General features: G+C 56.4%; 2 protein-coding genes across 3 annotated transcripts in view; one reads left to right on the top strand and one right to left on the bottom strand.

The window, feature by feature from the left end:
- Nucleotides 1-10,614, top strand: part of TMPRSS9 (transmembrane serine protease 9) — a 29,444-nt gene extending 18,830 nt beyond the window's left edge. Inside the window, exons 10-18 of the mRNA XM_068537375.1 lie at nucleotides 419-737; nucleotides 2,065-2,236; nucleotides 2,689-2,960; nucleotides 3,552-3,688; nucleotides 6,260-6,641; nucleotides 8,647-8,818; nucleotides 9,383-9,648; nucleotides 9,789-9,925; nucleotides 10,400-10,614. Of these exons, the coding sequence (XP_068393476.1) occupies nucleotides 419-737; nucleotides 2,065-2,236; nucleotides 2,689-2,960; nucleotides 3,552-3,688; nucleotides 6,260-6,641; nucleotides 8,647-8,818; nucleotides 9,383-9,648; nucleotides 9,789-9,925; nucleotides 10,400-10,561 (2,019 nt within the window). The 3' untranslated portion in view covers nucleotides 10,562-10,614. The remainder of the gene's footprint in view (nucleotides 1-418; nucleotides 738-2,064; nucleotides 2,237-2,688; nucleotides 2,961-3,551; nucleotides 3,689-6,259; nucleotides 6,642-8,646; nucleotides 8,819-9,382; nucleotides 9,649-9,788; nucleotides 9,926-10,399) is intronic.
- On the bottom strand, nucleotides 213-22,242 carry TIMM13 (translocase of inner mitochondrial membrane 13). Of its 2 annotated transcripts, none has more exons than XM_068537376.1 (3): nucleotides 22,044-22,242; nucleotides 21,892-21,960; nucleotides 213-817 (listed from the first exon to the last, which is right to left on the bottom strand). In XM_068537376.1, the coding sequence occupies exons 1-3, from the start codon at nucleotides 22,161-22,163 to the stop codon at nucleotides 713-715; spliced, it is 294 nt and encodes a 97-aa protein (XP_068393477.1). In that variant the 5' UTR covers nucleotides 22,164-22,242; the 3' UTR covers nucleotides 213-712. The 2 variants fall into 2 exon arrangements, with proteins under 2 accessions (XP_068393477.1, XP_068393478.1); XM_068537377.1 differs by lacking the exon at nucleotides 213-817 and adding an exon at nucleotides 21,275-21,715 and having other exon boundaries at nucleotides 22,044-22,230.
- Between the last annotated feature and the right edge of the window lie 38 nt (nucleotides 22,243-22,280).

Below are 22,280 nucleotides of genomic sequence, written 5' to 3' on the forward strand. Positions count from 1 at the left end.
GAGCTGTGCGTGAGGAGAAGGCAAAGGATAGCAAGACAGGATGAGTGAGGGCAGATGCGGCCCTGCAGGAGGACGCCGCATGATGATTGGAGGTTCCTGAGCCACTGGTGGCATTACCCAATGTCTGCTGGGCTAAGGAGAGGAGGGGATATTGTTTATTTGGGTTGGCTTTTTAACTGCCAGTGGTAGAACTGAAAGAAGTCTTAGAGATCTCATAGTCCAACTGTCCTGTTTTATTTTTTTAGAAGAGGAGACTGAGGTCCCGAGATGTGAGGTATCAGCCCACATGTGCCCTGTGAGTGCGTGGGGGAGAAGGCCCCCAACCAGGGCTCCTTCTCTGACCCTGTGGCTCTGGGATTGGGACCGGCTGCAGCCAGGGAGCCCCAACCCCTCCTGAGGGTGTGCTTTTGTCTCCCAGGGCGACTCGGGGGGCCCCCTGGTCTGCGAGGAGCCCTCCGGAAGGTTCTTCCTGGCCGGCATCGTGAGCTGGGGAATCGGCTGTGCAGAAGCCCGGCATCCGGGGGTGTACGCCCGAGTGACCAGGCTGCGTGACTGGATCCTGGAGGCCATTGCCGCGGTGAGCAAGCCTCCGGCCCCCACGGCGGCTCCTGCCCCGGCCATCCCCAGCACCGCCTGGCCCACCAGCCCCCAGAGCCCGGTGGTCAACACACCCACCAGACCCACGCTGGCCCCCAGCGCCGTGCCTCTCGACTCAGCCACTGCTTCTAAGCCACAAGGTACTTTCTGGGGAGACAGCAGAAGTGGGTGTCCGCTCCGCGCGGGGTTGGGTGGATTGGTACTGGCTTTCCGAAGCTCTCTGTGGGGAAGAGATGGGTGATTGATTAGTGATGTCTGTCAAATGCCCAGGCAAAGGCCAGTGGTCATCCTTCACATTTACTGCCTGGTAACACCTACTGCCAGCTGGGAGGAGGGTGTACTCAGAATATCCTGAAGGGGCAGCAAGAGGCCAGTGACCCTGACGATGGGGCCAGGGTGGGAGAGCGACTGACCTGGGGTTATCGCAGACACAAGCACCCACATGAAGCACACAGATTCTCCACCTGTCTCGACTTTGTGCTTTCCGAGGACCCAGGTCCAGTCACTGCCCGGATCTGATACTGATCCGCCTTTGTGGTCCCACAGACCTGCGAGGCTCAAAGCCAGTCGAAACTCTGCCTCTTTTTTTTTTTTTTTTTTAAACACAAAAATCTCCTTTATTCTTTGGTTGCTCCTACTCAATCATTTAACAATTCAAGATTTATATTGTAATTAATAGTGTGAAATTCTGACAGACAGTGGTATACAAAGTCAACTAAGATGTGCTCCCCATCTTCATTAAGTATTTAAAAACAAAGAGTAGGAAGAATAGTAAAGTACGCTCCCATTAGAAAGAATACATGATTTATGTTGAGTACATACCAGTTTTTCAAAGTACTGTGTACCTGGCCAAAGATATATTGCTAAAGACACACATACACAGGGGTAAACACACATGCATACAATCAAATAAACATCACACGACACATAATATAGAAAAAGTTATATGTAACAAATAAAAATGAAAAAATTTTGATATTGTTTTTGCCTATGGAAATGAATATCAAGTTAACTTTTTTTCATTTTTTTCTGCTTATTTTATTATTTTTTATTTTTTAAAAATAATTTTTATTGGAGTGTAGTTGTTTAACTCTGCCTCATTTAAAGTCGCCTGCACCCACCCTGCCCCCAACCCCGTAACAACCCGACTCTGCCTTTGTCCAGAGCCGCCCCGGGCTGTGGCCTGTGTCTGTTGCGCTGACACTGGTGGGGACAGGGCTGCTGTGATTTTATCTTCTCCTTTTTTGCCCATATCCCCCCAGCTGGGCCGCGTACTTGTACTTGCTTGAGACCTTAGGGCTCCTTTAAGCCTCCATTTCTTCATGTGTGTGACGGGATGATTGTGCCCCGGCCCAGCCAGAGCCCGGAGGCTGTGCCCTGTGTCCCGAGGCCCCTCTGGAAGCAGGGTGGTCCCGCCGCCCGCCGAGCGGGCTGAGATGCGCGGGCCCTCCTGTCTCATCCCCGCAGAGTGCGGGGCCAGGCCGGCGCTGGAGAAGCCCACCCGGATCGTGGGCGGGTTCGGGGCCGCCTCCGGGGAGGTGCCCTGGCAGGTCAGCCTGAAGGAGGGTTCCCGGCACTTCTGTGGAGCCACCGTGGTGGGGGACCGCTGGCTGCTGTCTGCCGCCCACTGCTTCAACCAGTAAGGCCCCCTCGGCTCCCCCGTCATCACCGGGTCCCCCCACCATCAAATCCCCGTGCATGCAGAGACCGCTTAGGACCCAGCACGTGGCCAGGGTCACGTCCAGCTGCGGGGCGGTAGGGGGCGGATGGGGGGCAGCGTGAAGAAGTAGGTGGCTCTGGGGAGTGGCTTCCGGGAGGATCCTGTCGAGCTGGTCTGGGACGGACCCAGAGGGGCCGAGTTGGGGGGCAGGCTCCTCCCCTCCACTCAAGGGCAGGTGGCATTGACCTCTGATTGTCACAGAGCCGTGGTGGTCTCTCATGCCTTCTTGTCCCAGAAGGAAATGAGGCCCGGGGGGGGGGGGCTCCCTGCCTTGCCCACGGTCTCTTGGTGCCCTCCCCGGGGCCTGGGTCCCGCAGCTCTGCCCGGTGCCCTGGGGGCGGCAGGGAGTCTGAGCGGCCCCTTCCCGGCAGCACGAAGGTGGAGCTGGTGTGGGCCCACCTGGGCACCGTGTCCCTCTCGGGCGTCGGCGGGAGCCCCGTGAAGATGGGGCTCAGGCGGGCGGTGCTGCACCCCCAGTACAATCCCAGCATCCTGGACTTCGACGTGGCCGTGCTGGAGCTGGCCAGGCCCCTGGTCTTCAACAAGTACGTGCAGCCTGTCTGCCTGCCCCTGGCCATCCAGAAGTTCCCCGTGGGCCGCAAGTGCGTGATCTCTGGATGGGGCAACACGCAGGAGGGAAACGGTGAGCCTCCACCCCCAACCCCCGCCTGGGGCTCTGGTCCCACCGCCCCCAAACCACTCACCTCTCCACTAACTCAGGGTCGCAAACTCCAGCCCATGGGCCCAGTGCGGCTGCTTTTTATAAATAAAGTTTTACTGGCACGCAGCCACGCCCACTCACTTACTGATAGCCCCGGGCAGCTTTCCTGCTGCAAAAGCAGAGCTGAGTGGTCCCAACAGGCTGTCTGGCCTGTAAAGCAGAACGTATTTACTCTGTGGCCCTTTATGGAAAAAGTTTGGGGACCCTTGTGTTATACCCTTCAGAGGCCCCCCAAGAGTTAATGCTTCCTTTGAAACCTCAGAGTAGCCCCCCTGCAGGTCACCCAAGGTGCTAGGGAATCCGCTCAGGGACAGGGGTGAGATTCTAGGGTGGGACCCGCCTCCTTCTCACTGTGTGACTTACACGCATCCCTGCAAGGCCGTGGGTCTCCGGGCCTTGGCCTGTAGGGCGGGGATGGCACCTCCCTCTGGGGTTGTGGTCAGAGTGAAGCCGGCTACTGAACAGTGGTCCCTGTGTAAGTGGCCCTGGGGGGTGGTCTCCTTGTCCTGGCAGCCACCAAGCCTGACCTCCTGCAGCGGGCATCCGTGGGCATCATAGACCAGAAGGCATGCAGTGCCCTCTACAACTTCTCGCTCACGGACAGGATGATCTGTGCGGGGTTCCTGGAGGGCAAGGTTGACTCCTGCCAGGTGAGTCCAGGAGGGACCCGGTTTAGAGAGATCGTGATACGTCCAAACAGAAGATGAGGCAGCAGTTTCAAAGTATGTGGTAGATCTACACAAAATATATACACACTGATTTTAAAAGCTGTCTCGTATATGTTAACTGAAGAAAAGCTAATCATACATGAGTACGTATATGACCACCCTGTCACACTTGACACGTGGTTGACCCATTTTTAAGGGGAAACAAATCAGCTCCAGAACATAAAAAGAAGCTAGCTGAACCATGCTATCAAGGCCAGAGAAACACACAGGTAAAGAAATTCAGGGAGTTCCCTGGTGGTCCAGTGGTTAGGCTTGGCGCTTTCACTGCCGTAGCCTGGGTTCAATCCCTGGTTGGGGAACTAGGATCCCACAAGCCGCGTAACACGGCAAAAAAAAAAAAAAAGAAAAAAAAAAAAAAAAAAGAAATGCATAGGCCAGTCTTACTTAGAAGCATAGATGAAAAAACCCTTAATAAAATATTAGCAAATTCAAGCCAGCAGGGTATTTATTATAAGGGAAATACATCACAACCAAAGTGAGTTGATGTCATAAAAAGTTTGGCTCCACACAGGACAATCCATTAATGCTATTCACTGCATTAGTACACTGAAGGGGAGAAACAGGATCATTGTCAAAATCACAGAAAAAAGCATCTGATAATTTTTAACAACCTTTTTAATTAAAAAATTAAAAAATTCTAACCCTATGATAGACATATAATGGAAACCTACAGCAAACATCATGCTTTTAAATTTTTCTTTATTTTACTGAAGTATAGTTTACTTACAATGTTGTGTTAGTTTCTGGTGTACAGCAAAGTGATTCAGTTATACGTCTGTATGTATATACATATATACATATATAATTTTCCATTACAGTTTATTTCAAGATATTGAATATAGTTCCTTGCGCTATACAGTAAAGCCTTGTTGTTTATCTATTTTATATATAGTAGTGTGCATCTGTTAATCCCAAATTCCTAATTTATCCCTCCCCCCTCCCCTTCCCCTTTGGCAACCACAGGTCTGTTCTCTATGTCTGTGAGTCTCTGTTTCGTAAATAAGTTAATTTGTGTCATATTTTAGATTCTGCATGTAAGTGATATCATATGGTATTTGTCGTTCTCTTTCTGACTTACTTTGCTTCGTATGGTAATCTCTAGGTCCATCCATGTTTTTGCAAATGGCATTATTTCATTCTTTTTTATGGCTAATATTCCATTGTATAAATGTACCACATCGTCTTTGTCCATTCATCTGTTGATGGACGTTTAGGTTGCTTCCATGTCTTGGCTACTGTAAATAGTGCTGCTATGAATGTTGGGGGGGCATATATCTTTTTGAATTAAATTTTTTATCTTTTCCAGATATATGCCCAGGAGTGAGATTGATGGATCATATGGCAACTCTATTTTTAGTTTTTTTTGGGCTGCACCGCACGGCATGCGGGATCTTAGTTCCCTGACCAGGGATTGAACCCGTGCCCCCTGTAGTGGAAGCATGGAGTCCTAACCACTGGACTGCCAGGGAAGTGTCCCTACTTTTAGTTTTTTAAGGAACCTCCACACTGTTCTCCAGTGGCTGCACCAACTTACATTCCCACCAACAGTGTAGGAGGGTTCCCTTTTCTCCACACCCTCTCTAGCATTTGTTATTTACAGACTTTTTAATGATGGCCATTTGGACCAGCATGAGGTGGTACCTCATTGTAGTTTCGATTTGCATTTCTGTGATAATTAGTGATGTTGAGCATCTTTTCATGTGCCTGTTGGCCATCTGTATACCTTCTCTGGAGAAATGTCTATTTAGGTCTTCTGCCCATTTTTCAATTGGGTTGTTTGGTTTTTTGTTATTGAGTTGTATGAGCTGTTTGTATATTTTGGAGATTAAGCCCTTGTCGGTTGCATCATTTGCAAGTATTTTCTCCCATTCTGTAGGTTGTCTTTTCGTTTTTTGTTTTTTTTTTTTTATGGTTTCTTTTGCTGTGCAAAACCTTGTAAGTTTGATTAGGTCCCATTTGTTTATTTTTGCTTTTATTTCTATTGCCTTGGGAGACTGACCTAAGAAAACACTGGTGCGATTTACGTCAGAGAATGTTTTGCCTATGCTCTCTCCTAGGTGTTTTATGGTGTCACGGCTTACATTTAAGTCTTTAAGCCATTCTGAGTTTATTTTTGTGCATGGTGTGTTCTAACTTCACTGATTTACATGCGGCTGTCCTGCTTTCCCAACACCACTTGCTGAAGAGACTGTCTTTTTCCCATTATATATTCTTGCCCAGGAGAGTTGTTTTTTTCTTTAGGGTTTTCTGCTGTTTTGTTTTGTTTCCAATGCAAAACTAAGAGCAATCTTGGCTCAGAGAGAGGTGACTTGCTCAAGGTCACACAAGGTCTCACAGCCCCACGTGGGTGTGAGGCCCGTCCTGCTGAGGTCCTGTGCGTGTCCAGCTCTGCTGAGGAGTTTCTCCCACTCGTGGCAGCACGGGAGGGCCTGGCAGTGCCTCTGCGGAGAGGGTGCCGGTATGGTCAGCCAGCCCTCTGTCCTTCCTTTTCAGGGTGACTCTGGGGGACCCCTGGCCTGTGAGGAGACGCCTGGCGTGTTCTATCTGGCGGGGATCGTGAGCTGGGGCATCGGCTGTGCTCAGGCCAGGAAGCCGGGCGTGTACACCCGAATCACCCGGCTGAAGGGCTGGATCCTGGACATCATGTCCTCCCACTCCCTCGCCACGCCCCCGCCGTCCACCACGAGGACGCCCACCAGCAGTCACCCTGCCAGGACGACGGCTGGCCTCACGGTCCTGGGGGTCGTGGCCAGCAGACCCACCCCCTGGGCCACCAGCAGGGTGACCAGCCAACCTGCCAACAGGACCACCACCACCAGGGGACAGACACCACTTCCACGTGCCACGGAGACCACCGTGGGCTCCCAGCCACCAGGTACCCAGAGAAATGGAGTGAGGTGGGTGGGTGGCGGGAGTCCTGTGTCAGTTGCTGGGGCTGCTGTCACAGCGTCCCAGTCAGGGGATGGAGACGGAGGTGTCGCCAGGGCTGGTCCCCTCTGAGGCCTCTCTCCTCGTTGTGAGGACGGCCATCTTCTCCCCGCGTCCTCGTGCGGTCTCCCCTCTGTGGATGTCTGTGTCCTAATCTCCTCTTATTATACGGACACCAATCATACTGGATTAGGGCCACCCGAACAACCTCATTTTACTTTAATCGTCTCTTTAAAGGCCCCATCTCCAAAAGTCCCATCCTGAGGTTCTGGGGGTCAGGGCTTCCACTTATGAATTCTGGAGGGGACACAAGTCAGACCATCGTAGGCCCCGATGGCAGGGACCCGACACTGACAGGGCAGATGCACACGTAACGGCTGGTGCCACAGGCCTAAGGGGGGGGTACAACAGGGCAGTAACTGGCTGACAGATGTGACAGAGAACGTGGCCCTGAGCTTGTGTCTGAGATGTGGAGTTCATTTTTATTAAATATTAATCAGAACCATACGAAACTGCCATATTTCTGGGTCAAAAATAAAGCCCCATCAAATGTAGGCAATTTCCTATGGCTCAAATAGATGCCGTCCGCAGTGTCCCAGGCACCAAGCAAAGAATGGGGCCCGGCTTCTGTTCCCCGCCCTCCGTTGCCCCCCACATTCACACAGAGGCTGGCCCAGTCAGCCCAAGTCCCCCGACACAGACCTGCACCCACAAAGTCAGGGTTATGGGCTCGCTGCAGCAAGGCAGCGCGCACCAAAGAACCAAGGGGCAGCTCACCAAACAGAGGGAGAGGCAGGCGCGGTGGGATCCGGGGCAGAAGGCCGGGGAGGGGGTGCGGAGAGGAAGCAGAGTTTGACCGGCTCAGAGCAAAGCAGACCACGTGCCAGGGGTCTGGACATGGTGCCTCTCCGGGGACCACAAGGTTAAGACAGAGGTGGAAAGTCGAGTCCAGAGACCCCTCAGCTGAGGTGCTGGACTGGGCTGGAAATCGGGGCAGAGTCTCTGTGACTGAGATCCTCCAGGCTCGAGGGGACCTCGCTGCCCTGCCCATCCAGCAGGGCTGCTCAGAGGAGGGGGCGTTTTGATACTTTACGGCTGCAGCGTGTCCTTGGGAGAAATACTGGTTCTTGTTAACTCTGCAGCCGGCTGTCTCTGGGTCGGGCCTCCAGCCTGGTGATTCTTCCTTTTCCAGTAGCTACGGTTCTCAACGTGGGGACCAGGAGGTGGAGGAGGGTTCCTGACGCGGCACATATTGTTCGGTGTGGGGACAGGAGGGCCTTCCCCAACCGTGGAGGGCAGGGGAGGCGGCTGGCTGGTGGGAGGCAGGGCTGGGGAGGGGCACTGGCTGTGGAGCTGGAAAACAGCCTGTGGGAATTATCAGATGTGTACCTGAGCGCCCGCCCGGGTGCTGCCGGCGGTGCCTGCAGCACTCCTCGGAGCTACCCGTTTGGTCTTCCTACCCTTGTGTTCCGAGGGTGCCCCCTGTGCTGCAGGTGGGGGAGGGTGTCTGTCACAGGACGGAGGGGCTACCCTGGGAAGGACACTGGGTCACTAGACCCAGGTAAAGAGCCCCTGACGGGGCATCCAGGAAGACCAGCCAGTGCAGGAGCTGGTGAGACCAGGCAGGGCCTCCTGGCAAGCAGCTGGGGTGTGCAAAGGCCCTGAGGCAGCAGGGAACTTGGCTCCTAGGGGACTGAAAGAGGCCTGGGAGGAGTGGGGAGCGAGAGGGGATGCTGGCCTGGCCCCCAGCTGGGGAGGTACGGCCCCAAGGCTGAGGTTACAGGAACCAAACTTAAATGCATTATCTGAGAAAAGCCCAGAAGAGGCTCGTTTGTAGGACCAAGCGCCAGGCCCAGGGTCCCTGGGGGAAGGCGTTTTCCCGGGGCGGAGCTGGGCGGTCTGCGTGGAGGAGGCATGGTCTGACCGCCGACCCACGCCCGCCTCTCCCGCAGACTGCGGCCTGGCGCCGGCAGCAGCGCTGACCAGGATCGTGGGCGGCAGCGCCGCGGGCCGCGGGGAGTGGCCGTGGCAGGTGAGCCTGTGGCTGCGGCGGCGGGAGCACCGCTGCGGGGCCGTGCTGGTGGCCGAGAGGTGGCTGCTGTCGGCGGCGCACTGCTTCGACGTGTGAGTCCCGCCCGCCCCAAACGGCCGGTGTCCGTGGTTCACCGGGACCCAATCGTAGCCCAAAACCTCAGGGTGTGGCACCTCCGTCCAGTCCCCGACCCCCACCAAACGGGGCGGCCCCAGGCCGGGTCTCTCCATCCCTAGCCATCCTGCTCAGACTGGCACCACCCTAAAGGTCACCCAGTGGGGAGTCCCCTTCCTGGCAGGGTGCGCAGTAGGGGCCCTGCCCTCCACGGAGAAACCCAGCTCAGGATGCGCCTCGCGGTGCCAAGCTCAGAGCGGGTGGGGAGGCGGGAGAGCCGTAATATTAGGTGGAAATGGACACAGCTTGTAGTGTCACCTCAGTGCCTGGGGGCCGGCTGGGCGCGTTCAGGCGCGGGGCCCCCCTCGTCCTCCCCGCTGTTCTAGGACAAAGGGACGACTCAACCGAGGTCAAGTGCCCGATCTGAGGTTCCCCAGCCAACCGCGGACGCAGCCCCCGCGGGGCAGGGTGCCGGGGAGCCCCCGGCGAGCAGCGCCGGGGTGCGGGGACCCGGGTGGACGCTTGTCCCCGACGTCCCGCAGCTACGGGGACCCCAAGCAGTGGGCGGCCTTCCTGGGCACGCCGTTCCTGAGCGGTGCCGAGGGGCAGCTGGAGCGCGTGGCGCGCATCCACAAGCACCCCTTCTACAACCTCTACACGCTGGACTACGACGTGGCGCTGCTGGAGCTGGCGGGGCCCGTGCGCCGCAGCCGCCTGGTGCGGCCCATCTGCCTGCCCGACCCCGCGCCTCGGCCCCCCGACGGCGCGCGCTGCGTCATCACCGGCTGGGGCTCCGTGCGCGAGGGAGGTAGGCGCGGATGGGCCCCCCCGCCCCCCGAGGGTTAAGGGTCCGGGGGCGTCGGGAAGGACCCCCGCCTGCGCCCCCATCGGGGGAGTCCCAACGGCGCAGGGCGGGCGCGGGCCCACCAGGTCCCGTCTCGCCCGCAGGCTCGATGGCGCGGCAGCTGCAGAAGGCGGCCGTGCGCCTCCTCAGTGAGCAGACGTGCCGCCGCTTCTACCCGGTGCAGATCAGCAGCCGCATGCTGTGCGCGGGCTTCCCGCAGGGCGGAGTGGACAGCTGCTCGGTGAGCGCACTGTGCAACTGGACCGGGGCTCCGCGGGCCAGGCCCCACCCTGCGGTGCGCTTCCTCAGTTAGATCAAACAGGGCACCTTTTGGGCCTCCGAGTTTCCACTGGACAACCACTTAGTGGACATGCCTAAGAAGCCGGCGTTCCCCCTACCACATCCTCCCCCGCCCCTCAGAGGGTCAGGAGCAGGCTGGGCAGAGGCTGTGGGCTGAGGCCCGGTTCTGCTCCTGGACCGCCAGGCGGGTGCCCACCAATGTCTGCCAGGCGGATGAACGCTCACCCGAGCGCTGAACCAATTTCCCAGATAATACCAGTGAGGCTCACAGGGGAAGCCACTAGCTGGGGTCACAGAGGGAGCCCAGGTGACACTGCCGTGGTGGCCCAGGAGCACGCAGATCAGGCCAGCCCACGCTTGGCTGCTGCCGGGGAGGCACTGCCTGCTCTGAGCGCCTCTCCTCTCCTCTCCTCAGGGTGACGCTGGGGGACCCCTGGCCTGCAGGGAGCCCTCGGGCCGCTGGGTGCTAACTGGGATCACCAGCTGGGGTTACGGCTGTGGGCGACCCCAGTTCCCGGGCGTCTACACCCGGGTGGCTGCTGTGATAGGTTGGATCGGGCAGAACATCCAAGAGTGACTGCCACACCGCTGCCCAGGCCTGGGACCAGCGACGTGAAGGTGGCAGGAACCAGCCGGCCACCCTTCCAGAGAAGAGGGTCCAGGTGGCAGGCGGGGGGTGGAGGGGTTGTGGGTAACTGGGGTGCAATCTAACTGCATATTTTGTTCCAATAAACACAGCCCCTCGTCTGCAGCCCACTGGCTCAGCCCTCCGTGTCACAGAAACGACAACTGCCCGCCCCTCAGCCAGGGCCCAGAGGCGGGAGGAAAGATGGGGGCGGGGAGGCCTTCCCGGAGAGGGCCACCCCCAGCCTTGGGCAGCCTCACCTTCGAGGCTCCCTTTTATGTGACCGACACTCCCTGTCACCTGGAAACCCAGGAGTGCTCAGGAAAGAAGGGGAGGGGGGCGCTGAGGCTCAGTCCCCACAGAGGGCCCTACAGGGGAGACGCACAGGGTTCTCTCCGCCGCCCTCAGCATCTATTTGTGTGACCCCAGGAGGCCACGGTTTAGAAGGGGTGTGGCCACAACTCCCAAGTCCAAACCCGGATGCTACGCCCAGGGCATGAGGTTGATCGCCCCGAGCGTGTTGCCAGAGCGAGCTGCTCCAGGTCTTTGCTCAAAACTCTCCAGCCCCAACCCTTAGGAGCGTCCTTGCTCACGACCCTCCAACCCCCCACCTTTAGCGGGAGTGAACACAATCTTTTTAAGTTAAAGGGTCCAGAGCTACACACACACACACACACACACACACAAACAAAGAAAAAAACCAAACGGAACCACTGGGACCAAGATGGCGACAAATCTGACCTCCAACAGACCGACTCTCTCGTTATACGCTGATTTGACTACATTAGCATATTAAATGACACACCTACCGGCAGCCAGGACCAGGTATTAAGGATCAAAACAGGATAAAAAGGGGGTGACCCCCCCCCACTCCCTCGAAAAAGCCCTGCCCCTCCCGCGGTAGACTACTGCATATGGCCCCCCATCATTAACCTCACTCCTCCTCCCTTTAAAATTAAACCCCCCTCGCCAGGTGGGCAAGAAGTTCGTCTGTGAAGTCTGTGAACTTAGCTCCCGCTTCTCCAGTCTTTGGCCACTGAATAAAGCTTGCGCATCTCACCTTCCGCTTCCTTATTCACCCACTCCCGAACTCGAATGGAAAAAGGACCCCACCCCCATCCCGAGGCATACGATTTATTTCGGGAACAAATTTTGGCGCCCAACGTGGGGCCCATTCCGTCCTGTAACTCAGGGCTGAACTCACTGACCCGGGGCTGACAAGGCCAGCTGAATAACTGGGCAGTTTGCCCCAAGTCTGAACCTCTGGGCCAGCGAGGACTGCTGAATTTAGTCTGAGATCTAAAAGCAGCCAAGGATCAAGTGGAGTGCTCCCCAGGTAAAGGCCCCCCCGCACAGCGTATCTACAGCAAGGACGCTTGCTACAGATTGGGGCAGTGTCCAGGGGACACCTGACACGGGGGTGGGCGCTGACCCCGCTCTGGCCGAGGTTTGGCTGTGAGGGTTGGCAAGTTAAGGGAAAGGATCCTGGTCGTCTCGTTGGAGACAGACCTCAGTCTAGAGGGCTGGGCTGGGCAGCTGGTCATCTAAATAGAGCCGACCCCCTGGCAAGGGGAGAGGCGAGGTCGCACAACTGGTTGCCCAGTTGGACTGGTTCCCGGCAAGGGGACTGGACTGGACGGGAAGCCCTCGAGAGGCCACGGCGTGGCAAGAGCACCTCCTTGTTTCATATGTGTGTGATGTGAGCCCTAGTCTCTGTTCTTGGCGCAGGGGAGCGTCAGGCTCTGATCTCTGTGGCCTTGCCTGTCCTAGTGCTCTTGGAAGTAGTACGTGCCGCAACCATGGGTACAGGCTGGGCGCTTACAGGCCACTAGGGCGCTCGCCACCAAACAGACTCTCGTGAAAGAGTGCGTTGGTCGCCGACCAGGGTAGGTGAGCACCAGGCCCACTGCCGACTGGAAGCGCGCAGTAGAACGCTCAGCCCCACCACTGCGGAGTTCCCACCTCTAGGCTCTACTCGGAAACCCAAGAGCACATCTTGTGTTGGTTCCTCTTGCCCTAACTGGCCATCCCGGGCAGGGTCCACGTCTCTCTTGGGCAGGTCTCTCCCCGCTACCCTCCATCGCAGGACCCTAGGGACCCCTCCTCCGAGACACAAACCCTTTAAAACTCTTGTTTTGGCCAGATTTCAGGAAAATCACTTTGCCTGGCTGGGGAAGGAAGAGGACCTCCACATTGTCCGAAGGCCTTGGGTCCTTGTAGCTGAGAGTAGAGAAAACTGGATACATGCCAAATGAGCATTCGGCCTCCCTGCCTGGTTACCTGTCACCGAGCAGGGACACGCCCTCTTTGAACAGACCTCCTTGCCTGCCAGGGAGGCCCTGCGGGCAATTCGCCTGATTGGAGAGAGAACCCTTATTTCCTACTCCGCCTTCACCCTATCTCCAGGGGCCGGTGGCTGAAAGCACCCACCTACACTGAGTATCTCCTACAGCCCCACAATGGGCCTGGGAATGTCAAGTCGCTGAATTAAAAGGGGACCTTATAACCAAGGCCCTCTCAGACAGCGCCTCCCCTTCCAGCCCCTATGCAGACTGGTTCAGGTTTCAGTTAGAGCGCCAAGACCTCTTGGTGTGGGATCCAGACACTTATCAACCCTGGAACTCCCTTCTCCCCACAGCACTTTTCAGAATGCAAATAGCGGACTTCCCTGGTGGCGCAGTGGTTAAGAATCCGCCTGCCAAGGCAGGGGACACGGGTTCGAGCCCTGGTCCAGGAGGATCCCACATGCCGCGGAGCAACTAACCCCGTGCGCCACAACTACTGAGCCCGTGCGCCACAACTACTGAAGCCCGCGCGCGTACAGCCCGTGCTCTGCAACGAGAAGCCACCGCAATGAGAAACCCACTCGCCGCAACTAGAGAAAGCCCAGGCACAGCAACGAAGACCCAACGCAACCAAAAATAAATAAATAAGTTTAAAAAAAACCCCAAAACACGAGGTTACTTCTAATCTCTCTCCTGGTACTGGAGTCTCAGCCTGAGGGCCCCTCGTGACCTCCTCCCTCCACCAAGGGCAGCTACTGCCCCTTCTGACAGTTCACCGGAGACTCCTCCCCCTCCTGGCTCCCTGATGCCTCCTACTCCCCCCAATCCGCCACCCCCTACCTGCTGCCCCCTCCCCGACTCTCCCACCTCCATCTCTCCACACACCTCCCTCGGGGACCAGTCCACTGCACACCCGTAGCCGCATTCAGTACCAGCCCTCTGGAATCAGTGGGCTATTCCCCCTCAGGAGGTCCCCAAAGGAGGGGGCAGTCTGACCATTATGTACGTACCCTTGTCTTCCCAGACCTACATAACTGGAAGGATAGATCCAAGGGTTTGAAGGATACCCCGAGGGAGTCCTTAATTTAGTTCAGGGAATATTCACACCCACTTCCCCACTTGGCGGCTGTCCAAACCCTCCTGAACATCTTATTCTCCGGGGAAGAAAAGGCACCGATTATACTAATGCAAGGAAGGAAACTGATGAGACCCATCAAAATAATGCAGGACACGCTCTACACCAGCCTGAGATCCAGGCCGTTCCCAGCACGGACCCTGGGTGGGGCTGCCGAGAGGAAAACGGCCGGCAGCACCTCACGCGTTTCAGGGGTGTGACTGTGAAGGGCATTCAGTTGGCGAAGAAGAAACCCATAAACGCGACTAGGGTTCAGGGATCATCCGGGGCGGAAGGGAGACACCCCCGGCTTTCCCGGAATGCCTCAGGAGTGCCGGCGTGTACACGGACGTGAGCCTGGGGTCAGGGGCAGGGCAGGCCATTCTCACGGCCCATTCCACTTCCCAGAGCGCCCAGACACGAGGAGAAAATGACAGAAGTTGGAGACAGGGCCCCCAGGCCCACTTCCCAGGGCTGGAGCCAGCATTTCGGGGCTTCAACAACCGGGATCTGCGGGCAGACGCCGAGGAAGACAGACAAGCAGAACCAACTGCCAGTATTCTGGCTTCCGTGACTCAGGGCCAACCAGCCGCCCAGTGACAATGCTCCCCCCTCCCCTCCACCGAAGCGACCCTGTGACATCGACGAGTCGCCCCGGGTTTCGAAGACCACACCCACAGTGGAGAGCAGGGCTCCAAGCCAATCAGGGTGCACAGTGCCTGGAGCAGAGCCACTGGAAAGGGGTGCCCCAAAGGTCTCGGAAGGAAGCCAAGGGGACCACGGTGTCCTGGCCCACCCTCACTGGTCCCACACATGGAGGGAGAAGAGGGCTGAAGGGGCCCAGGGGCTCCCTGAAGGAGCCTCGGCTGACCCTGACCGTCGGGGGTAGAACGGTTGACACTCTACTCACACACGGGCTACCTACTCAGTCCTGAACACCCAACAAGGCAGGATGACCAAAGGAAAATGTAAAAGGATGGGAGTGGAAGGGGAGTCACAGGAACGTAATTTTATAGAGCTCTTTTGAGTGTGGTTTGGAAGAGAGAATGTTATCTCACTCTTCTGTGTCCCGGAACGCCCAATTTCTCTATTCTCTAATAGGAAGAGACCTACTATACAGATTGGCAGCTACCCTTTATCTGAGACAAAAACCTTATCACTGAAAACACCTAAGACCCCCTTCCGTTCTGGAGCCCTAGTGCTACTGCCCTCGGCCAAAAACAATGGCCCAGGGATATCCCTGCTGGCCCAGGGGGGTAAGGCTCCACGCTCCAATGCAGGGGGCCTGGGTTCCATCCCTGGTCGGGGAACTAAGATCCCACGTGCCACGGGGCAACTAAGCCCGTGCGCCGCAACTACTGAGCCCACGCGCCACCATGAAAGATCCCGCGTGCCGCAGGGAGGATCCTGCGTGACACAACTAAGACCCGGTGCAGCCAAATAAATTAATTAAATAAATATTTTTTAAAATGGCCCAATTATCCTTAAGGGGGTTAATCCCTCTGTATGGTCCTGCAACACTGTGGGCAGAGCCAGGAGGGCACCGCCGGTCCTAATCAAGCTGCGACCCGGCCACAATCACCCAGATAAAGAGCAACACCGCTTGAGCAAAGAAGCCCTGGTGGGCACAAAGCCCACTCAAGCAAGGGCTTCTCAGACGCTGCCAGTGCCCTGGCAGCCCTTCTATTCTGCCGGTAAAGGAGCCGAATGGGAGCTACCAGCTAGTTCAGGACCCCTGGGCCATAAACGAAGCTACGGAGGAGATTTCACCCTGTGGTGCGAAAGCCGTACACATTACTCTACCCTAAACCCCGAGAGGACCTGGGACTCTGTTAGGCTTAATAGATGCCTTCTTTGTGTGCCCCTAACCCCAAAATCTCATTAAGATTTTGCAACTGAAAGGCAGGAACCCCGACAGCACGAGGAAACAACTGTGCTGGGTGGTTCTGCCCTGAAGATCGTGGTGACCCCGAGTTAGAACAGGGAACTATACTTCAGCATGCAGATGACATTCCGATCACCAGCCCCAGCAAAGAGCCTTCCGACTCTAACACAGCTAACGCCTTCAATCATCTGGCGGAGAGAGGACGGGAAGTTTCAAAGGAAAAAGCCCGGATCCCCCGCCAGCGGGTAGAACATTTAAGATTTATAGTAGAAAAGGGGCACAGGGCGCCATCTAAGGAGAGGAAGGGGCTGATGTGCCAGACGGCAGGCACCCCTAGTAAGGGAAAGCAGCTCCAGGGTTTCCTGGGGATGCTTGTATAGGGATTCCCAACTTTGGCTTAATTGCTAAACCCTTGTATGAACAATTAAAAGGGAAGAACCTTGACCTTTGGAGTGGACCCCCAATTGTGACCGGGCACTCCTGGAACTGAAAAGCCGTCCCGTGAGAGCCCCCTCCCTCCCCCACGACCTAAGCCATCCCCTCCATCTATATGTACATGAGAGGAGGAACTGCCCCGGGGGAGCTTTCACAAAACTGAGACCTCTGACTCGGGTCGTAGCTAAAGGGTGTCCCCCGTGCTTACGGGCTGGAGCTGGTACTTCCCAGCTCTTCAGAGAGGCTGACAGATTAACCTCTGGACAGGCCCTGACCATCTGGTACTCCCACCACCTCCAGCCCCCCATAACCCTGCACGTCCAAGCCGCACTTCTGGACAACACGTCTGTGACTGAGGCCCTGTAATGTCCTCACCCTGCCCCGCTGCTGCCTCAGCCAGGTCCCAGATGAACCCGTGGTCGTGAGAAAGCTATGGAACAGGCTTACCCCCGTCGGCCTGACCTGAAGAGCTCCCCTGGAGAGAATGCAGACTCAGAGTGGCTCACCCACGGGAGGAGCTTTATGAAAGACGGGACACGAAAGGCAGGACGTGCTGGCCCAGGTGGTTTCTATCGCTCAAGGGGTAGAGGCTAAAGCTCTGCCCTCTGGCCGCTCTGCTCAGAGGCCCGGGTAACTGCCCGGATTAACTGTCCTAATCGGGGCACTGGAGCCGGGGAAAGGAAAGCTGTCACTACCTACACTGACGCTGCATATGCCTGTCCAACCCTACACGCCCACGGGGCCGTGTGGAGGGGGAGGGGAACGCTGACCTCAGGGAACAAAGAAGGAGGGAGAAATGATGTAGCTGCTGGAGACTACACTCCCGCCTGTGGAAGCAGCAGGCATTCACCACAGAAGCCATCAAAAGACAGAAGCAGGAATTATAAGAGGAAATAACGGGGCGGACAGGGCAGCTAAACAAGCAGCAGAGGGTGGGGACGGACTTCCGATGCCACTCCTGCCGGGTCCCCCAGACGCTAACTCCCATCCACCCCCCCAGAAGAAAGGAAAAAGGCTTTGGGATGGGGCTATTTTAAAAGCCCAGGATACCCGGGGTGACGGTTCCTCCTGTCGGCCTCTGCACTGCAGGCCACCAGGGAAGCTGGCCCGAGCACACGTTATGCGCAGGAGGCCTGTATCAATGGCTCATCAAGTCCATGACTACCCCCCGTCTCCGCCGTCTCCTTAAACAGGGGGATGAAGCTTGCCCTATCTGCCTCCGGAATAAGCCCAACACTTACACCCGCCACTGGGGTCAAGGCAGCGACCGCCACCCGGTATGGAGACACATGTCCAGGTCAAGACTGGCAAGCTGATTTTATAGTAACGCCCCAGGCACGAGGAAATGTCAGATTTCTGCCGGCTGGGACTGCCACCTTCTCCGGCTGGATGGAGGCGTTTCCCGCCTGAAGCAAGACTGCCTTGGAGGTCTAGGCCCTGCTCAAGGAAATAATCCCTCGGTTTGGGCTCCCCAAGTCCATCCAGAGTGACAGTGGGCCTGCCTTTGTTTCCCAAATTACTAAGGGACTCTCTAGAGCTCTAGGAATTACATGGGGTTTACACTCCACTTCGACACCACAGTCCTCAGGAAAAGTAGAACAAATCAAACCCTCAAAAGAAACTTAGGCAAACTAGGTCCAGACACTTATCAACCCTGGATGTCCCTTCTCCCCACAACACCTTTCAGAACGCAAATAGCGGACTTCCCTGGTGGCGCAGTGGTTAAGAACCCGCCTGCCAATGCAGGGGACACGCGTTTGAGCCCTGGTCCAGGAAGATCCCACATGCCGCAGGTCAACTAAGCCCGTGCGCCACAACTACCGAGCCTGCGCTCTAGAGCCCGCGAGCCACAGCTACTGAAGCCCGTGCGCCTGGAGCCTGTGCTCCTCAACAAGAGAAGCCACCGCAATGAGAAGCCTGAGCACCGCGACGAAGAGTAGCCCCCACTCGCCGCAACTAGAGAAAGCCTGTGCGCAGCAACGAAGACCCAACTCAGCCCCAAATAAATAAACGTATAAAATTATTAAAAAAAAAAAAAAAAGAATGCAAATAGCCCCCAAAGGAAAGCTCAGGTTGAGTCCATATGAGCTCGTGTACTGGAGGCCCATTCCTGAAGGACCTGGCTCCAAGACCAACCTGAGGGATATGGAGTGACTGAAATATGCCTTATAGAAAGGGGAAATATGCAAAGCTTTACACGCCTACAGGGATCCGGAACTGCCTTCCCTTTCTGACATCACGTTCCATCCTTTCTCCCCTGGGGATTGGGTTTATTTGAGAACCCAGAAGGCTGGAAAACCACAAGACCAGTTAGACCCCAAGTGGACAGGACCTTATCTAGTAATCTTGACCACTCAGACTGCCTGACAATTACACGGCACAGCCCCGGGGACCCGCCATACCAGAGGGAAGGCAGCACCCACACCTGAGGAAGGAGTTACTGAGCCACCACTCCATACACCTGTGAGCCTGTTATAGACCTTAAGTTACTTTTCAAAAGGAAGAACTTACTGATAGATAAGTAAGGTGGGGGACAGGCTTAGCAGCTGGCTAAGCCTGTCCCTTGTAACTGTCCACGTGAAATGAGAGCTTAACGCAACAGTGCATTTCTTGGGGATTACAGCCTGCGGACAGACTCTGTCCCAGTGCTGGTCTGTCAGCCCCACCCACAAAGTGATGCCTGTGGATTAAAGGTGTTACATTTTACCCCTAAGAATGACAGCATCACTCTCACCTTGGCTAACGGGCCTGCTAAACCTACCCCTCTTGAACGCAGCTTTCCTGCTTGGATCTCATCCCTGAAGTTAACACCTCCAGCAAATACAAAGCACTCACTCTAAAGTGCGGTCTTGCTGCCACTGCCCACGTCAGCAGCCCCTACCAAAGGGAGAAACTTGCAGTAATGCCCTGGGGCTGCTCCGGACTCTGAGCGCTGCTTCTTCCACTGCCCCACAATTTAAGTGCCCCGGGACTGACTCCTATGGAAATCTCACCCACTGGTGCCCTCTGCACCCACGCAATGAATACACACAGGGACCAGACAGGAGATGCACTTATCGGGGAGGGAAGACGCCAGTTGTCTGGGGTTTAGTGTGGGGCCCTGCTGAGGCCTGGGGAAAAGCCACTAGTCAAGAACCCCCCAGTGACCCCTGCTACCCAGGTGGGCCGCTCCCCTCACACTGCAAGGGAACCCCCTCTTGGGCTAGCCACTTAGGGAGGTGGTTCAATTCCTCAGAAGTGCGCTAGGCATGCGCTCCCCCTGGGTACCTGGTTCCTTTGCGGCCCGAGAATAAACCAATTGCCCCATCAGAACAACCCCAACTCCTTCCCTTCTCTGGGGTGGGCTCTAGCCTCTCCTTGCTTAAATAATGCCCAATTTATGAAACAATGAACACTAGGCCGGCCAAGTTCTAGGAACCTAGGTATAACCATTCATAACATCAGTATCACCCAGCCCTGAGATCAAAGGGCAATGGGACTCATTCTGGCAGAAGCAGGGATAGCTCTCCGACTGGTGGACCCCTGGGGAGGTCTCACATACCATGAAATCACTCTACAAGATCTCACACCGGCCCTTGAGAATTCGTCTAAAAACATGGAGGTTGCCTTATAAAGACCCCGTACTTCTCTAGACTCACTAGCAAACGTTGTTCTCGACAATAGGCTAGCCCTTGACTATCTCCTGGCTGAGCAAAGGGGAGTCTGCGCAGTTTTGAATGAAACCTGCTGCATGTACGTCGATAACTCTGGTCAGACTGAGGTCAACATAAAAGAGATCTATGGGGCTTCCCTGGTGGCGCAGTGGTTGAGAGTCTGCCTGCTAATGCAGGGGACACGGGTTCGAGCCCTGGTCTGGGAAGATCCCACATGCCGCAGAGCAACTAGGCCCCTGAGCCACAATTACTGAGCCTGCGCATCTGGAGCCTGTGCTCCGCAACAGGAGAGGCCGCGATAGTGAGAGGCCCGCGCACCGCGATGAAGAGCGGCCCCCGCTTGCCACAACTAGAGAGGGCCCTCGCGTGGAGGCGAAGACCCAACACAGCCATAAATAAATAAATTAATTAGTTAAAAATGTGAAACCTTTAAAAAAAAGAGATCTATGAGCAAGCTGAGTGGTTACATAGATGTAACACACAAGGTCAAGAGCCAAGCTCCATCTGGGATATGGTCACACAGAGCCCCCGCAGCTGAACGGGTTTCTTCCGCTGCTTGGCCCACTAACTGCTATCATCCTCCAGCTCACCTTCGGGCCTTGTCTCCTTGACTGCCTTGTCAACTTCGTTAGTAAATGGCTTGAAACCATCAAACTTCAGATGATACTAACACATGGATACAAGCAACTGGGACTGCATCCTGGTGACAATCAAACTTATTTTAGGTTAGTCAGGGCACAGTTCTGTTCCTCTAATCCAGAAAAAAACTACACCCACGTTCAGCAAAAAGCAGCTTCAGAAATTAAAATTCCGCCCTTCAGCGCCCCTCAAGAATGAGGAGCAGACAAGGGAAGGGGGGATTTTGTTGCCAGACCTAAGCCAGGTCTTTGCTCAAAACCTGCCACCCTCTCCGCCACACCTTCAGCAGGAGTGAACATAAATCTGTAAGTTAAAGGGTCCAGAGATAAGAGACGAGGCTACACGCACAAAGAAAAAACCAAGTGGAACCAGCTGGGACCAAGATGGCGGCAAATCCAACCTCCAACAGACCCTGAACCTCATTATGTGTTGATTTTACTATATTAACATATTAAATGACACACCTACCAAAGGCCGGTGCATACATTAAAGACCAAAACAGGATAAAAACGGTGTCCCCCCCCCCCAACTCCCTCAAAAAAGCCTTGCCCCTTCCCCAGTAGACTAATGTGTGTACCTCCCCATCATTAACCTCACTCCTCCCTTTAAAATTAAATCCCCCTCGCCAGGTGGGTGAGAAGTTCAGCTGTGAACTTAGCTCCCGCTGTTCCATTTATTCGGCCACCGAATAATACTCGTGCTGTGTCAACTCTGCTGCGGCCCCAGCAGGGTCCACAGGACTTAATTCGGTAACGGGCGCACAAGGGGAGGTGGCACCGGGGCCAGGGCCCTCCCAAGACCCAAGCTACACCCACTAACACGTGTGCGTGTAGGCGGAGGGGCCGGGCAGAGTCCCAATTGTCCCAGCACCAATCTTGTTCTCATAAACTTCTGGCAGGCAGTACGCACAGGCTGACCCCGCCTCACAAACAGCATTTACGGAAATGGGTCCGGGGCTGGGGCAAGGCTGGGGGGTGGCCTGCTGGCGCGTCGCGGTCACATGTTGGCTCGTTCCCGCTGCAGCCGCGAGTTATAAGCACGGGACACGGTGTTCCAGGCGTCCATGTAGCGGTCCATGCACATGGCGATGCACTTCTAGGGACGGGGAAGGCGCACGGCTCAGGTCTGGACCGCAGCCGGCGCCCCCACCCCCCGGCAGCGGACTGCGCACGCGCCGCGGCCCCACTGCGTCACCCCGTTAGCCCGCGTGCACGCGGAGAAGCCTCCCCGCCGGGTCGGGGCCCGCGACCCCGCCGGCCCCCCGCGTTTACCTGCTCCGAATTGTCCAGGGAGCCCCCCGGCTTCCCGATGCACTTCCGGAAGCACTTGTCCGTCATCCTCTGTGGGGACACGCGAGCCCTCAGTTGCGACGCCGGCCCCCGGCGGACCCCGCCACCCTCTGCCCCCCGCCCCCGCCCCGGACCTGCAGCAGCTCTTGCGCGTTGGCCACGGCGATCTGCACCTTCACCTGCTCCATGATAAGCCCGGGGTCCAGCTTCCCGCCGCCGGAGCTCCCGAAATCCGAGCCGAAGCCACCCTCCATGGCTCCGCAAAGTCAACCAGACGGCGGCCGCGTGTGCCCACCCGCACCCACGCCGGAAGTCGGACACCGCAGGGCCCCACGGGAAATGGAGTCCGAGCGGGCTGGGGGCGAGACTAC

This window comes from Eschrichtius robustus, chromosome 2 (assembly GCF_028021215.1).
Source record: "Eschrichtius robustus isolate mEscRob2 chromosome 2, mEscRob2.pri, whole genome shotgun sequence".
Lineage (NCBI taxonomy): Eukaryota > Metazoa > Chordata > Mammalia > Artiodactyla > Eschrichtiidae > Eschrichtius > Eschrichtius robustus.

Excerpts from the sequence above, each read along its gene's own strand:
- TIMM13 (XM_068537376.1), bottom strand. The coding sequence starts at position 22,163 with ATGGAGGGTGGCTTCGGCTCGGATTTCGGGAGCTCCGGCGGCGGGAAG. Across the intron at positions 21,961-22,043 it reads ACGCGCAAGAGCTGCTGCAG|AGGATGACGGACAAGTGCTT; the intron begins GTCCGGGGCGGG and ends GTGTCCCCACAG. Across the intron at positions 818-21,891 it reads CCCTGGACAATTCGGAGCAG|AGAGCTTCGGAAAGCCAGTA; the intron begins GTAAACGCGGGG and ends TCTTCCCCACAG.